The sequence below is a fragment of the Pezoporus occidentalis genome, unplaced genomic scaffold, assembly GCF_034315485.1.
Source record: "Pezoporus occidentalis ecotype Australia unplaced genomic scaffold, CSIRO_AGI_Poc_V1 ctg68, whole genome shotgun sequence".
Classification (NCBI taxonomy): domain Eukaryota; kingdom Metazoa; phylum Chordata; class Aves; order Psittaciformes; family Psittacidae; genus Pezoporus; species Pezoporus occidentalis.
The window spans coordinates 4976330-4991123 of NW_026916030.1; the positions used below are offsets into that span (position 1 = coordinate 4976330).

General features: G+C 44.2%; 1 protein-coding gene across 5 annotated transcripts in view; it reads right to left on the minus strand.

Annotated features, from left to right (window-relative positions):
- Positions 1–13885, minus strand: part of NUP214 (nucleoporin 214) — a 43708-nt gene extending 29823 nt beyond the window's left edge. For all 5 annotated transcript variants that reach the window (XM_062641266.1, XM_062641265.1, XM_062641262.1 and 2 more), the window contains exons 1-16: positions 13756–13885; positions 12254–12449; positions 11311–11462; positions 10843–11047; positions 10353–10423; positions 9955–10018; positions 9157–9260; positions 8446–8552; positions 7773–7839; positions 7081–7204; positions 4987–5148; positions 3463–3919; positions 1922–2097; positions 1171–1262; positions 509–598; positions 17–166 (exon numbers count right to left, since the gene is read on the minus strand). In XM_062641266.1, coding sequence (XP_062497250.1) covers positions 17–166; positions 509–598; positions 1171–1262; positions 1922–2097; positions 3463–3919; positions 4987–5148; positions 7081–7204; positions 7773–7839; positions 8446–8552; positions 9157–9260; positions 9955–10018; positions 10353–10423; positions 10843–11047; positions 11311–11462; positions 12254–12449; positions 13756–13797 — 2259 coding nt within the window. In that variant the 5' untranslated portion in view covers positions 13798–13885. The remainder of the gene's footprint in view (positions 1–16; positions 167–508; positions 599–1170; positions 1263–1921; positions 2098–3462; positions 3920–4986; positions 5149–7080; positions 7205–7772; positions 7840–8445; positions 8553–9156; positions 9261–9954; positions 10019–10352; positions 10424–10842; positions 11048–11310; positions 11463–12253; positions 12450–13755) is intronic.
- Positions 13886–14794: the final 909 nt, after the last annotated feature.

A 14794-nucleotide genomic window follows, 5' to 3' on the forward strand; every position in this document is an offset into this window, starting at 1 on the left:
AAGATACTCTGCTCACCTCTGTTGTCTCCTTAATTTCCAAGAGGAAAGTGTGAAGATCATCCGACTCGGTTCGCAACATCTTCATTTCCTCTGGCGTACCAACCTGGAAACAGACTTTGGAAGTCCGGGCCTTCAGTTCCTCCATTTCCTTTTGAAAATGTGCAATCTACAGAGGAAGTAAGTGCAACCACTGAAACACTGCAGGGACTAGAACAAATGTCACAGCTCTTGGACATCACACAGTAAACACTGGTTGTTTTGCAGCCAAAGCAAGAAATTCTTCTTGAACATTAACAGGGAAAAGACTTCATTTTTCCAGCACAGTGGCTGAAATTAAAGATGACTGAACGGGACACACAAACAGCAATTACAAACCAGGCAGATTAACTTGGGAAAAATTGCCATTCTGATTCCTAAACTACTGACAGACACCACCAGATCACAGGTGAGCTGAAGCGTCTGTGGTCTTACAGCTTCCAAAATTAAGAGAACTGGTTGGAAATCTCACCTCCTCTCTGATTCCTGCTATGACAGGGTCTGAATCCTTCCACTGGTGGGCCTGTTTATCTAGAGCTGTGTTGGGGACTGCTGATTTACCCTAAAAAAAGAAAAAAAACCCACACAAACAAAAAATACAATATTAGGGATATATCCTTAGAAACAGGGAGCTCAGAATATCAAGAGGCCTGATGTTAGAAACTCCATTCAGACTAGTTTCACAGACTAAGACTGATATGTTCACATTTGAAGTAGGACCATAGGCTACCTGGGGATACACGGCTAAAGCTTTATGGAAGCAAATGAAGTCTTTGTGGGCTGCTCTGTATTAGTGCCTTGCTTTTAATATCCAGAAAACTTGGTGTCTCTCTTAATAGCCAGTCAGGGCAACTCTTGACTGCTTACTAGCTAGGAAAGCTGTGAAACCTCATTTCCACACCAACAGGAAGAATTAGTTTCTGTTACTGTGATTATGACAACATACACCAAAACACAGCTCCCAAAGACCTGCATAAAACATGGATTTAGTCCCACAGATTTGCTGCTGTTTTAATGTCTAAAGCCAGCTAATTCTTTGACCTAAGGACAGTCGTTCCGTTCAATGAATTCTAAGTGACTCACAGGACATGTAAAACATACAGCCTCTAAAGAGTCCACTCAAGTTCCCATTACCTGAGTAGAGCTTGGCTTTGCTGCAGAAGGGGTGATTTTGGCTGTCTTCTGTACTGAAGAAGTGGAAAGCATGTTTTGAGCAGGACGTGACACTGGAATTTAAAAAGAAACAGTAAATTATGAACTTATACAAAGCTTTAGAAAAAAAGGCTGCGATCACACAAAACTATAATAGCCACTGTCAAATCCAAAAGCAACTGTAGTATGGCCCTAGTGCAAGAACACACCTTCCTTAGGTGCTGTTTTAATCCCATTCAACTTCCCTGCTAACAGTAACAATCGTCACTCTAAAGCATGTGGCTCTAACATTCCTGAAGGACCCTCAATATGGTCACAGGATCCTTTGAGATTGAATATTATTCTGCTAACAAACAAGTGTGATCTAATTTAAACTCATTTCTGATCAAGATGCAAGATAAGGCACTGATTTGTGTGACTGCTCAGAAACATTCCTAATCAGAGTTGCATTACAGATCACTGAAAGTGTCAGAACTTGTGGATGAACTTAAGCAGCTGAATATGTTCATTTCACATCTGGCTCTCTAGGGAGCAACAAATGCGAATGGCCAAACTTCTCTGTTTCAGCACTAAATCCATCCCATCGTTACAGTGTGCAGATCAGGAGGTTCACTGCAACAATAAGGGCAGCAGGAAAAACAAGAAAGAAGCCAAACAAAGCTCATTATGTCCTAAAACTTTCAGAACACTGCTTACAGTGCATTACTCCCAACAACATGCATCAGAATCCTACCTGCAGCAGGCACAGGTGTCGAAGCCTTCAGTGGTGTGGTGGGAGAAGCTGCAGGGGGGGTGGACTGGCTCAGAGGAGCTCCAGAAGCAGTTTTTGAAGTGCTGGAGAATGAAAACATTGGGGAAGTGCACTGACCACTGCTGCTAGTGGGAGAAGAGGTGTCTACAGCAGTGAACCTGCAATGAAAAGCAGAACATCTTTCAGCTCTGAACTGGTCCTGGCTGTTTCCCTCCATCCAAAATAAAGCACTAGGTTCTAATGAGTTTGCATCCTCTGGGATCAGCAAAAAATTCAAGCTCCAGATACAGCATTACAAGTGTAGCTTCTGATAATATCAGGAAGGAGCCATTCAGGATCATTTCTGAATATGTGGTACCACAAAGGCTGCTACCATAGACCCACCCAGTGAGCAAAAGTTAAATGCCACAAAAAGTACCCTCCTGCTTCAAAATGCACCTCATAGTTTTTCACCAAAGCACCAATTATAGCAAATCTGAGCTGCCTTTAGTGTCATCCGTGCAGCAAGGCTCAAAGAAACCCTGCAAACTATGAATTTCTATTCATCTGCAAACTCAGCTCCTCAAGGCAGCCAATTTAAATATTCAGCCAATTCACAAGCGTATCATTTGCTTTATACACAAAATATAAAATTCAAAAAGCCATTAAGAGCCACCATCAGATCCTGGTGTAGTTAAGATTTTCCTAATTAAAAAAATAATCCTTTAAAGCATCAGGAATTTCTTACAATGCATTTACATGGAAATTTCCCTCCCTAGAAAGCAAGTCCAATTAGCAAAGCTGTGTTTTAAACCATTCTTTCCAAAAACAGAGAGCAAGTCTCAGGAGCTGGAGGGAAGAGTGGGTATATGATCTGTGAACACTCATCACCCAAATTCATTCTGCACAGTCTGTAATCAAGATTAATTTGCTTTCAGTTGGCATGAACAGGCTTTGAAGTTTTCGGATCCTATGGTCAGTGACAAGCACCACTGAAGAACAAAATCAGGTCTGGCACCTTCTCTACTGACCATGGGAGTAGAAATCAGCCAGCTATGGGTACAGCTTCCTCTCAGCTCTGCGAGTTGCTCTTTAGATTAAGGGTAAGGAACCTTCAACAAACACTCAAAGAAGCATGTGCTATCACCACCACACTAAACCAGGCCCAGACATAAAGGATTTCAAAGCCCAGTGTTCTCCAGGAGTCTTTAAACATAATTTGCATCAAACTAAGGCATGGAATTACTGTTTGATGCCTGAAAAAAACAGGTCTCTGACAATTTGGCAAACAGCCAGTCTAATTTTTTGCATTATCCCTTGACTATTATTTTGCCCCTGAACATAACCTCTATCACTGTGTGCACGGAGGGTTTCCACAGTCCTATGACTCAGATAAAGAGAGGCTTCCTCAGTGCTTTCTTGGAAGCATGGGAAACAGCTGTGAGGCAAAAAGCCAGAAACCATCTTCAGAACTACCACACACTCCGTGCCTGGAGCAATTTAACAAACATGCAACCACTGCATTAACTACTGCATCTATTTACTTCTCATTGAGGTTCACTTTGACTGAAGAAGCCGAAGGGGCAAAAGAGGTCTTCTGTGCAACAGGTGGTGTGGAGAGAGGTGGCCCTGGTGAGCTCTCTGCAGCTGGTTTGAAGTTCATGGATCCAAATGAAAAGGAGGTGGCAGTAGTTGTAGTAGTGGCTACAGAAGGAGCAGGGGTCACGGATGACTTAGGAGAAGCAGAGGAGAAAGAGAATGTTGCTGCTCCAGTCAGACTGGGAGTCGGGGCTTGCTTGGAGGCTTCACCGGCAAAGGGGTAAGGTGGAGGATCACTGCCTGTAGAGCCAGGCATCTTCACAGTTGAAGGCATGAAGGAAAAAGCAGCTGCTCCACCTGCTGCAGGAGCCTGACTTGAGGCAGGTGCAGCAGGAGCAACCCCTGGTGCTGTGTCAGGCTTTGAAGAAGTTGGAGGAGTGGTTGGAGTTGTGGCAGTACTTCCTGCAGAAAGACAAATGGGAAAGGAAGAGACTCATCCAGCTGCACTGACTAATGGCAGAAGGCATTGTAAGGCCAAATGCTATCTGATGGGGACAGCTCAGCACTACACCTCACTAACTGGACAGACAGTTACACTGAGGAAGAGAAATGGCAGAGCCAGGCTTCCAGTCCCAAAACCCAGTAAGTGATACAGAAACTGCACAAAGTCCAACTCAAAATCAATACTACTGTCTGCCCAGATTAATGTTTTCTGGAATTTCCTGTGAAAAGGCTTCACCCTTCTCCTGCCACCTTATATAAAACAGGCTGTTAGCACACAAGTCAGCCAGTGCTGCAGAGAGGCAGGCTGCCAAACAAAAGCATTCTGTTTGAGGAAGGAGAAGCAAATTTGGGTTTAGGGAAGAAAATGGTCAGTTTGCAATTACTACTGCATGCATGCAAAGAAGCAAAACAATCACCTTATCTGCCTAACCCAGCACAGGAAACTGCCTACTTCACAGTGCATACAGCAGCACATATATAACTCAGATAAAACTACTACTCTTCACCTGCTAACAGAATTTTCAGTGCTGCAGAAACCTGCTGTTTAAATAAGCTTTTGCTGCAGCCAAAACTTTAGCTCCTACCATGGCTTCCTATAGCAAAACATGCAGAGGACAAACACCACCCCTCCGTAACATAAAGATCATGCTCAGTGCTTGATCCTTGTCCCCAAGCAGAGCCTGCAGCCACTGCTGCAGTTCCAGTCATACACCCCAAAGCTGGGAAAAGTGCCTCTTAGAATTGCTTTGGCCCTGTTCTCCAAAGATTGACTGCAGAACAGAGTCTACGTGCACAGTCTGCAAAGTACTCGACATCCTGAATAATGAACAGGACTAGATAATTTCACACTGATTCACAGAACAGCCCTGGGAGCACAAAACACCCAAGAACTGCTCCCCCATTACCATTATAAAGAATGAAATATATTTTCTGTGACCACATACATGTCTGTCTACCAAACTTACCAATGAAGATGACAAAGATCAACAAAGACAAGTGCTTTCCTAACCCACGGAAGCACCTACCTGCTGACTTTGGAACTCTCTCCCCTACTAACATCAATGGCTCTGGGGTCACAATCAGTGATCTAACCCCCGGGTTTTGATTGATCATGTAGAACGGGCAGAGCACACCATCCGTAGAGAGCAGGATCAGAACTGGAGCTGGAGGAAGGGTCTTCTCGTCACCTGCCAGAAATCACACATGTAAGTCCTGCAGCCACACTTTCCTGCTCTGCTCCTACTGGCACCTTCAGGTGATTTGCTTAGCATCTTATTTCTTACATACGGCCCTTCTTGCTTTCACTTGCGTCTTTGTTCCCTTGCTTCTCTGTGAAGGCCCAATTCTCTTTTTCCCTTCTTTACTCCTTCCTATTCCTGACTTCATGATTCATAAATTCATAGATGGTTATTTTGACAATCAAATGCCATCTCCTGAATGACAAAACCAAACTTTCACCCATGAATTCCAATGCCAAGCTTTTTCATATTTTGAAGCACCTTTTTCTTCACCTATATGCTGCTCCCTCCTTCAATCCTCTCTGCCCTTCAGCAATCCCCACATTCCATTGGGTCCAGTCACATCATTAATATTCATGTACATAAAGTACAGAGAGACTCACAGCTTTTTAACTTTAAAGAAAGCCAACATCAAGCAATCACCCTGATGATCTGAACCTCTGATATAAAATATCTGTGTTTCGGGCAGCTGCAGCTTTGAGCCTAAGAATCTGCTTCAGTTCAAATAGCCTCAGCATAGTTAAAGGCCCCAAATCATTTCCTATATTTCTATGAATAAATAAATAATACCTGTAATATTATATAGAATATATTACAGATACTGCAATACAGAAATAAAAAAATCTGTAATGGTTTAACTGTGCTAAATTAAACAAATATCCCAACAAATCCAGCATGCAGGAAAAATCTGCTGTAATCACAGTGCTTTGTTAGGCAGTGCAGTGGGTGGCCATGTTTCTCTAGCTATTGGTTCCTCACGAAAAGTATGCTAGGGAAGGCCAGTTTCCACATGGGAACAAGCTCCAGGACAAATGAGTTTCTTTGCAATCCAACCTTGCAGTGAAGTGCAAAGCCAATTAATGTGTAGCCAAAACCTGAGCTGACTTCACTCTGAGAACACAGACAATGCGTTAGCAAAGCTTCTCCAAAAACCTTTCTAAAAACTCCTAGGGCAGCACAACCTGGGCTTTAAAATATCTGTCCTGACAAGTTTCTTAATCCAATAATTGTACAGACTAACAAAGAAAATGCTTCAAATTCAACTTGGCATTCAAGTACAAAGGTTGACCTCAATTCCCTACCATAGGTTTTCATTCAGGTAAAGTTCTCAGTTAACTGGCATCCTCCTGTGCTCTTCAGGAACTCCTGACTGCAGTACCTTCCACTCTGCCTGAAGGCATCTCTATTTCAACCTGTCTCGAGGTTTCAAGAGAGAGTTTTCAGAATTCACTAAGGTACAATGCAATGGTTCAGATGTACCTCCAGCTTCAACCTCTGACAAAGGTGCTTTGAAGAGCCTTCAGGCAGCACAGAGGTTACAGCAGCGATGCAACTGACTAGATGTAGAGCACAGCAGGGTTCAGTCAGTATAGGTTCTGTGCTTTAATGCAGACTGAAAACCTATGGATCCACCTCAATGATCTTAGCTTTTTCTGGCTTTGAAACTAACCCACTTTTCCTTTAGATCAGTGCAAATGTGCTTCATGCAAAATGGTTCTGCAAAATGACATGAGCTACAAGAACAAAGGAAACCTCACAGGCAGTCTGAAATCACTGGTGTTGGAGTATGACTGCTTTAAACCCACTGTTACCCCAGCTTTGTGAAACACAGACATAACTCGGGTGCTTTGTTGCTGTATCTGTTAGTGCAGTATCCCAGGCTGCTGAAAGCTTTGAAGAACTGTATTTAACACTTTACCACTTGAATCCTTACACAGAATTAAGCCCACATGCTGTGGGTTTGATATAAAAAGGCAGGACGTACGTTGATGTCCCTTTCAGAACAATCTCCCAGAACCCAGATCTCCAGGCTCCCCCTCAAAAATATCTCATATATTGCTATGGTTGGATTATTCCACAGGAAAGACTAACAAGACTTACTGATCACAATAGGCATGTTACTGGTGTAGTCTACAGCAACACCAACAGGCAGAGTATCATCACTCTTATCTGTCACAGGAAGTTCTGCTCTGCTGGAGTCCTCCAAAACCCATGATTCCCAGTTCTGCAAAAAATAAAGATTATTATTTTGCCTGCTGCTTTCCTGTGATCAGCCTTCTGCAGAACTTCAGCCCAGTACAGTTGAAAAACAAGACTGCAAAAAAGCTACAGAGCAACTACTTACATTTGTCAGATTAACAAATGCCAGAAGTATCAGGGCCCTCCACAGATTCCTGTGTGACTTCTCACACCTCATTACACACCAAGTTAAGGTCAGACAGTTTTAGTGTTTAACTTGATGAACTCGTATGAATCACTTCATTATAGTCAGCTTTATCAAATTTTGAGAATGCCAAGTGAATCATGAAAAACAGACTTCTGGTACTTGGTTCACAACATACTGCTTCTGTTTCACCTTTCTCTTTTGTGCCACTCTGACCTCTTGTTCAACTAAGAATTCTGTTTATCCTGAGATTCAGTACAACTCAGATGCAAAAAGGAAGTGTTTTTGTTTTGTTCCTAAAAAAATACCATTTCATTGTACTTCAGGGCTTATATAGGTTATACTTGCATAGATTTTCAAGAAAGAGGAGGTGCATAGGCACAAATGGAAGAGGAATAAAAAATATTACCTGATCCCCTTGCCTGGCAAGAATGCTGACTTCTGTGGAAGCTGCTGAAGCTGCCAAGACCAGATCCCTGTAAGCACAGACACAAACAGGTCAAAACCAATAAGGCCCCCAGCTCCACATTATAATCTGTACAAATTAAGAACTAGGTTATGAGACTATAAAACTGACTTTTCTTCCTAAGATGAAAACATCTTTGGATGTTTTTAACTGCCTCCTAAGGGAGGCATGATTGGTTACACCACTATAGAACATTTATTTTGTTTTGATGGGGCTTTGGTTTTTTTTAATTTAAAGCTAGCCACCAGAGGCTGAATCCCTTTGCCTTCCAATGACTTGACACTTTATCATCATAAGTAATGATGGTTCAAGTTAAGTAGTTGAAAAGTTAGGGACAGCTGCTTCACACACAGTTAAGCAAGACAAAAGGTTGTGCTTCAACCAACATATAACAAGATAACACCAGACAAATGAGTATGTTGGCACTGAGATAAAGCATGTAGGAGAAATTAGCTGTACTTTAACAAAGCATTTACAAGATAATAGTTTCAGTTAATTTCTCTCACCCTCAGGTATTATGTACTTCACAAAAGGAGGGACATAACATACAGAGAAGCACTGACCACTCAGACATGAGAAACAACAGGAAGATTCTGCCATGATTCCTACCACTTACCATTCCTCAACATAGTTGAGGAAGTAATGATGCTGTCTCTCTGTGCAGCTCCCGTAGCAAGGCTCCATGAAATTCACAAACTTCTCTGGTCGCTTCTCTTCCTTTTTCTGCAAAGCAAACATTGATAATTTACCTTCCATCACAGAAATCAAGTACTTTCCCAGAAATACCACTGCATCAGGGTACACCAATAATTGCTACATACTTCAAGAGAGAACAGGCATCATGAGACCACTTAAAAAAGAACAAAGCAAACAAACCAAAACCCTCCTTCCAAAACGAACAATAAAGAGGCTACCAGGGAATTTAAATCTCACAGCCCCTGCCTCCCCAGCAATGAATAACCTTATACCAAGGAAAAGCATATCATCAAGCCTTAAAATCTCCTTAACTAAGTGATGTAGAGTCCTCATATATATTTTTTGTGTGTGTGCCTCTTATTTTGCTTAGGTTTTCTTCCCACCTGTTTACTTCAGATAATAGAAGTATTCCTGTCATAACTTGATCTCACCAGAGAACAAGTTACTGATTGGCATTCAAGTGGATACTATTACCTCCACTCAAACCCCCCAACCCCAAAACCATAATTTACAGTAGTACCAAACTCAAAGTCTATACAATACTAACGTGACTAATAAAAGCAACTTGCCATTGTAATAAGTCAAGAACAACCAACAAACACTACTGTTTTAGTGAGTTTCTGGCACTTACAGGCAATATGGCTATGACCACTTCTGGAGGTGTTTCCAGTGTCCCATCAGCTGCTGCATACACAATAGTAAAGACGTATGTGCCAATCCACAGCACATCCAAAACTGGAAGAGAAGGAAGCAAATACCTCAGCCAGGAATACTTCAGAATGATACTTCCTTGTACCTTGATTTTAACACTGCACAGCAGAGAAAAGTAAATGACAAAACAAGCAAACAAGGAATCACTTCCAAGATAAAGAATTTCAGTGGTATGTCTGGAGAACATCAATCTTGTTAGGGGAAGAAAAAAAAACAGCCCTATTTAATCCCAGAAATTTCAAACAAAGAATGTATTTGATTTACTTGTTTTTATCACAGGCCAGACACTGCCAGTGTTTCCAAACATGGCTGATGTTCTGGCATGTCCATACCAAGTGTTTGTTTTTCTAAACTTACTGCTTTGACATTTTATTGAAGAGACATGATGGGATAAAACTCACAGGAGACACGAGAACGGGATATATATCCAGAAGCCTTCCTGCTAAATGGAGGTTGCTTGTGACAGTATTGTCTATCACTCCAGTGAGCAAAAAATAGCTTTTAATATGCGTATTTAAAGCATTCCAGAAATAGACAAGCACCCTGGCCAACTGGTAATTTTTCTACACAACCCAGAGCTAAAACATATAATTATTTTTTCCAAGTATTTAAAACTCACACTGTAATTATATAACCAGTGCAGTATACAGCTGCTAGAACTAAACCCAACATGAGGTTGAATGAGTAGAAATATTTGAAAAGAGAAAACAAGATGTACCTTTAACGGGGTTGTCCGAGTCATAAAAAGGAGGACAAGGGATCACTTTCTTCTCCTGCAGATTCTGCAAATGAAACCATGCTTAAATACAAAGAATAAGCCAACAAACAAAGCCAACTGCAAGCTTTGCAGAAAGCCCAGAGAACTGGTTTTGAGCACCCACTCTTTAACATTCACTTTGCGCCACGCTGAAATCATGATTTCTCAGTGTAAGGTGCAAACCTTAAACTAAACCCATCATTGGTCTAAGACACTTTAATTACTGAAGCACTTGAGCAGCTTCACATAGCTCACACCATGTGCCACCTGATTAAATTCTGTAGCTTGTGACACAAGGAAAATAAAGCATATTACAAACTAATGAACAGACATAAGGCCTTACTACAAACCATACTTACAGGCAGATATTGCACCACAGTGCCATTTTGTCTCCCTACAGCCAGTTGTTTTCCCTTTGGGCTCCAACACACTAAGCAAAAAAGAGAATTTCATTAGCTCTAAGGAACTGGAGAGTTACAAGGCCTCACAAAAGCAGAACCAACAAATTAAAACCACAGTTTTTCTCCCCTGGAAAAAAAAAAAATCATTAATCTGAATTAAACAGTCACAGAGAAAGCAAGACTGCACAGATCAAAACCCAACAGATAATGACCCTTATAACATGCTTCCTTGGAAATAAATTGAGCCTGAGACAGCACAAACTAAAGGTGGGCACACTGCAACATATTTTCTGAGTCTCAGGGAGTTTAAATCCTTCATTTTGTGAAGGATTTTTCATTAAGAAACCTCCTCCTGAGACAAACAGCTTGATTCTTTTTACATCTACCAGTCTGCTTCTCCTCTGTCCAGTGTCAGATACTCTGCATGCTATCAGAGGCTGCCACTCACCAGATGTAACAGCTACAGTGAAAGGCAGCGTGGCATACACTTTCACAGAGTCTGTGACCTGCAGGACAGAGATGCTGCCATCAGACAGGCAGATGGCTACCATGGCAGGACTGGCTGGGTTCCACTTCAGGTCATTGACCACTGCTGTGCTTCCCGAGTCCTTGGCCAGTTTGTGATAAGCAAATGCACGCTTCTGCTGTTTTGCCTTTTAGGAAAGAAAAATACATGAGATGGTCGAAGTTGAGCACAAAGTCAAATTCCCCCCAAATTCATAATTCAAAACCATTTTGATCTTTCTTAAATTAATGACGGATAAAAAAAATGAGCAGCATATTTTGAGTTTACTGAGCAACTCCTTTACAAGATATATCACAGAGACAGAAAATCCCACCCAATGCCTCTCCTCTTGCTGTATTCTGAAAAACAAAAACAAACCCCAAAACTCAACCCACTTTCCATACGCTTTACCTGGTTTAAGAATGTGCGGACATCAAAAAAGGCAATGAAGGAACCGATCTCACTGGACATCATACACACAGACAGCGTGAGATTATCACAGCTTAAAGCCAGGTGCTGCACTGGAAACTTCATGGGAACTGAAGTACTCTGAACGTTCTCCACTTAAAACACAAGAGGAAAGAAAGATAAAATAAAGGGGACAAATTTCAATAGCAAGAAGTCTCCCTGAAAAACAATACCATTAGAACAAGTTAATGCAAAAATCACCAGCCATCAAAGTTAATGTCTAGAAAAACTAAGTGAAAGCAAATCCTTTGATCTCCACCAATAGTCTCAAGAGTTGACAAAAAAAAAGAAGAGAAAATTCCACTTTTCTTCCTAAGTTGGAGGAAAAATAAGTGGACAGATTTTTGGGTTTATTTATGCATGCACATGAATACCTCAGATGGTACAGTTACTAAGGACAATGAAAATCATTTTGCACTTTGGTGTATTTAGAACTTAGGTGGTGGAACAGCGATTGCTTCCTCTCTTAGAGGACAACCACGTACCCAGGGCAGGTAACTCAGGGCGAGAACTTTGCCCCTCCATTCACTCACATCCCTGATGTGTGCACAAGTTCATGGTTCAAAGACTGGCCACCAAAGCAACATGTGGCTACAGGGAAAAAGGCAAACCTCATTGTACAGCACTGAGCACAGATGACCAAACCTGAATGACACTGGGAGAGGAGTCAGCACAGAGCATTCTGGTGACATGTTCCCAACAACTGCACTTCATCTCTTCTAGAAATGCAGCAAATATTGTTCCTGCCTTCTGCACAAGAAAATGTGGTAATTTCAAGCACACTTAAGAGCATGACAAGGGCTGTATCAGAAGCCAAGAGCTCCATATCATAGAAAACCACATAAAGCTGTCTCTGCAAAGCCCATGAGACCCAAGTGCACCTTACCAATTTTATTGGGATCCTCTCCCAGCTGGTTTTGCATGAGGAGATTTCTAGTGTGAAAGATCTGCAGGCTGGTTCCTCCACCAGCAAAGACCAGCCCATATTTGTTAGACACCGCAAGGAGACTGGAGCGCTCTTTGGGAAGATCATCAGGGGCATCGAAGATCCTGACCTTCTTCAGTGCTCTGAACTGAAAATCCTGTGGCAAGACAATCGGGAAGTAGTTGTACATATGCTGGTGAAGAGGAATAGTTTACTTCAGTTTCTGTAAGCCAGCAAGCTGAAAATCCTCTCCACAAGAGCTGCCAAACCTGCCAAGGCCAAGTCCACATCCACACTGTCTCTCACCATCCCATCCCATTTTCTGCCTTATCTAAGAAAGACAGAAATCACACCACATTTTTCCAATCGCTGAATCTCTCTTCTACCCCCTGCCTATGTTCATAAAACCTGTTGGAGCTGAATGCATCTACCTCCTCAAAAACATACCAAAACTAGCCAACGGGTACAGAACGAAAAGGAAAGAGAAGGGAACATAGCAGAAACACACCATGCTTGAACAAAAGCACACATCTGCTTAGATGCATCTTTGCTTGCTAGGGTACTTTATAACACACTGAACAGACACGGTTATTCCTACCACCCATCCCAGTAATTACTTTGTATAATGTTATTCTTTGCATTTGTTTCTCTTTATAATTTACACTGCCGCTTTGCAAAAGGGAGAGGAGATAAAAACCTCCCAAAACACAAACTGACTTAAGAAACCTCAGCTGCACTATTATCATGCAAAACCTGAGCATCCCCTTAGGAATGAGCCTCACTTCCCAAGGTGCCAGCTGCCGAACAGAGCACTGGGTCTAAGGCCAGTAACTCAAACCAAGCATTTGAGCTGTGTGTTCCAGATTACTGCTAAAGCACTGAGTAAGAACATTCCTTCGGCCTGAGGAGGCTGCAGAACTCATAAACTTCCACAAAACAAACAGCCCAACTCCCTTGTTTGTGCAGGTGCCTGAGCAGAAACCAGCCACACAAACACCGGTGTGGGCCTCAGGAATCCGTACCCCCATGTCCCTGCTCCTACATTCCGGTCAACACAGCAACGGCAGAGCCCGGCACGACCCTGCAGTTCACACTGCCCCATAGCAGCCAGCCACAGGCGCCGCTTCCCAAAGCGGATCCCCAGCACACGGCGTGCTGGCGGCAGCACTCAGCACATCGCTCCCCAAAGGCTCCTCCACCCCTCACATTCCACCTCTCCCCTCCGCAGCCGTTACCAACACCCTCCCCAACAACGCCCAAGCCGCACTCTTCCCCCTTCCGCCCCACACAACCCCTCCAGAGCCGCCTCAAAGGGGGCCGCCATGACCCGAGCCAACACCACGCACCCCTATGTACCCCATAACCCACCACCCCTCACAGCGCAGAGCCGAGCCCTCCCCAAGCCCCCCTTTCCCCTCACGGCCCACAGCGGCCCCAAGCCAAACCCGCTCCCCGCCGCTCACCTTCATCTCCCGCTCGGGGATCACGTCCATGTCGTCCCCCATGGCCCGCGCTCCCCGCCGCTCCGCCACAGCCGGGAATCCCCCGCCGCTTGCGCTCACTTCCGCTTCCGGCCGGGCCGGGCCGGGCCGCGCTCTCCGCGCTCCTGCAGCAGGCTCCGCCTCGGCCGCGCTGCGCCAGGCGGGGACGGGAGGGTGAAGGCGGAGCGGGGCTTGCTGAGCGCTGGTGCCCAGCCGCGGAGGCCCAAGGGGGACCGGCCCCCGAGGGGCGGGGGCTGCTCCGCCGCCTCCCTCAGCCCACAGTGAGGGGCTCCGGTGCTGTCTGCGCCGCCCTTGTTGGAGCTCCAAGCACATCCCGCTCCCGTTAGCGGGGGCTGCGGTGCTCGGGGTGGTCCCTGGGTACCTCCGGCGGGGGGGGTGAGCTGGGAAGCTGTGAGCGGATTCGGTTTGTGCTCTAGGACCCATGGAAGCAGTGCGGGCTTTAACAGGGCTTTGCCTTGCTGCCCCCTGCCCCACTCAGCGCCAGCACATCACCTTGGCGTTTAGCCCTATAGAGACAAGGACACGCTTGAAAGGCTGTTCCCAGCTCCATCGGGTTGTGCTTCTCCAGGACCACAGAGACACAAGGCAGCGATGGCTTTGGGCATGACCTGAACTGTAGCAAACCACAACCCCATTTCCCTTGTGGGATGTGCTCCCTTTATTGTCTAACCCAACAACAGCTTTAACACACACAGCCAATAAAGCAGGTGCGGTCCCAGAGGCTAAGAGGCAGCAGAAAGCAGACGCAGGCTCTGATCTAAGGGCAGTGCTGTCGTTTTGAGGAACACATGGGAAAAGCATATACAGTTATCCCCCCAGGAAGCCTGGTCTCCATTTCGATAGCTCACATCAGACAAGAACCTCAGGCAATTGCTTCAAGAGCAGAGAGGATGAAAAAAATAACAACCCAAAACCTCCTTCAAGAGGAGCACTGCAAGTGTCGGCTCTTGATAAACAAGTTATTCCTTCAACAAGCACCACCACCTGCTCCCTTCAGTAA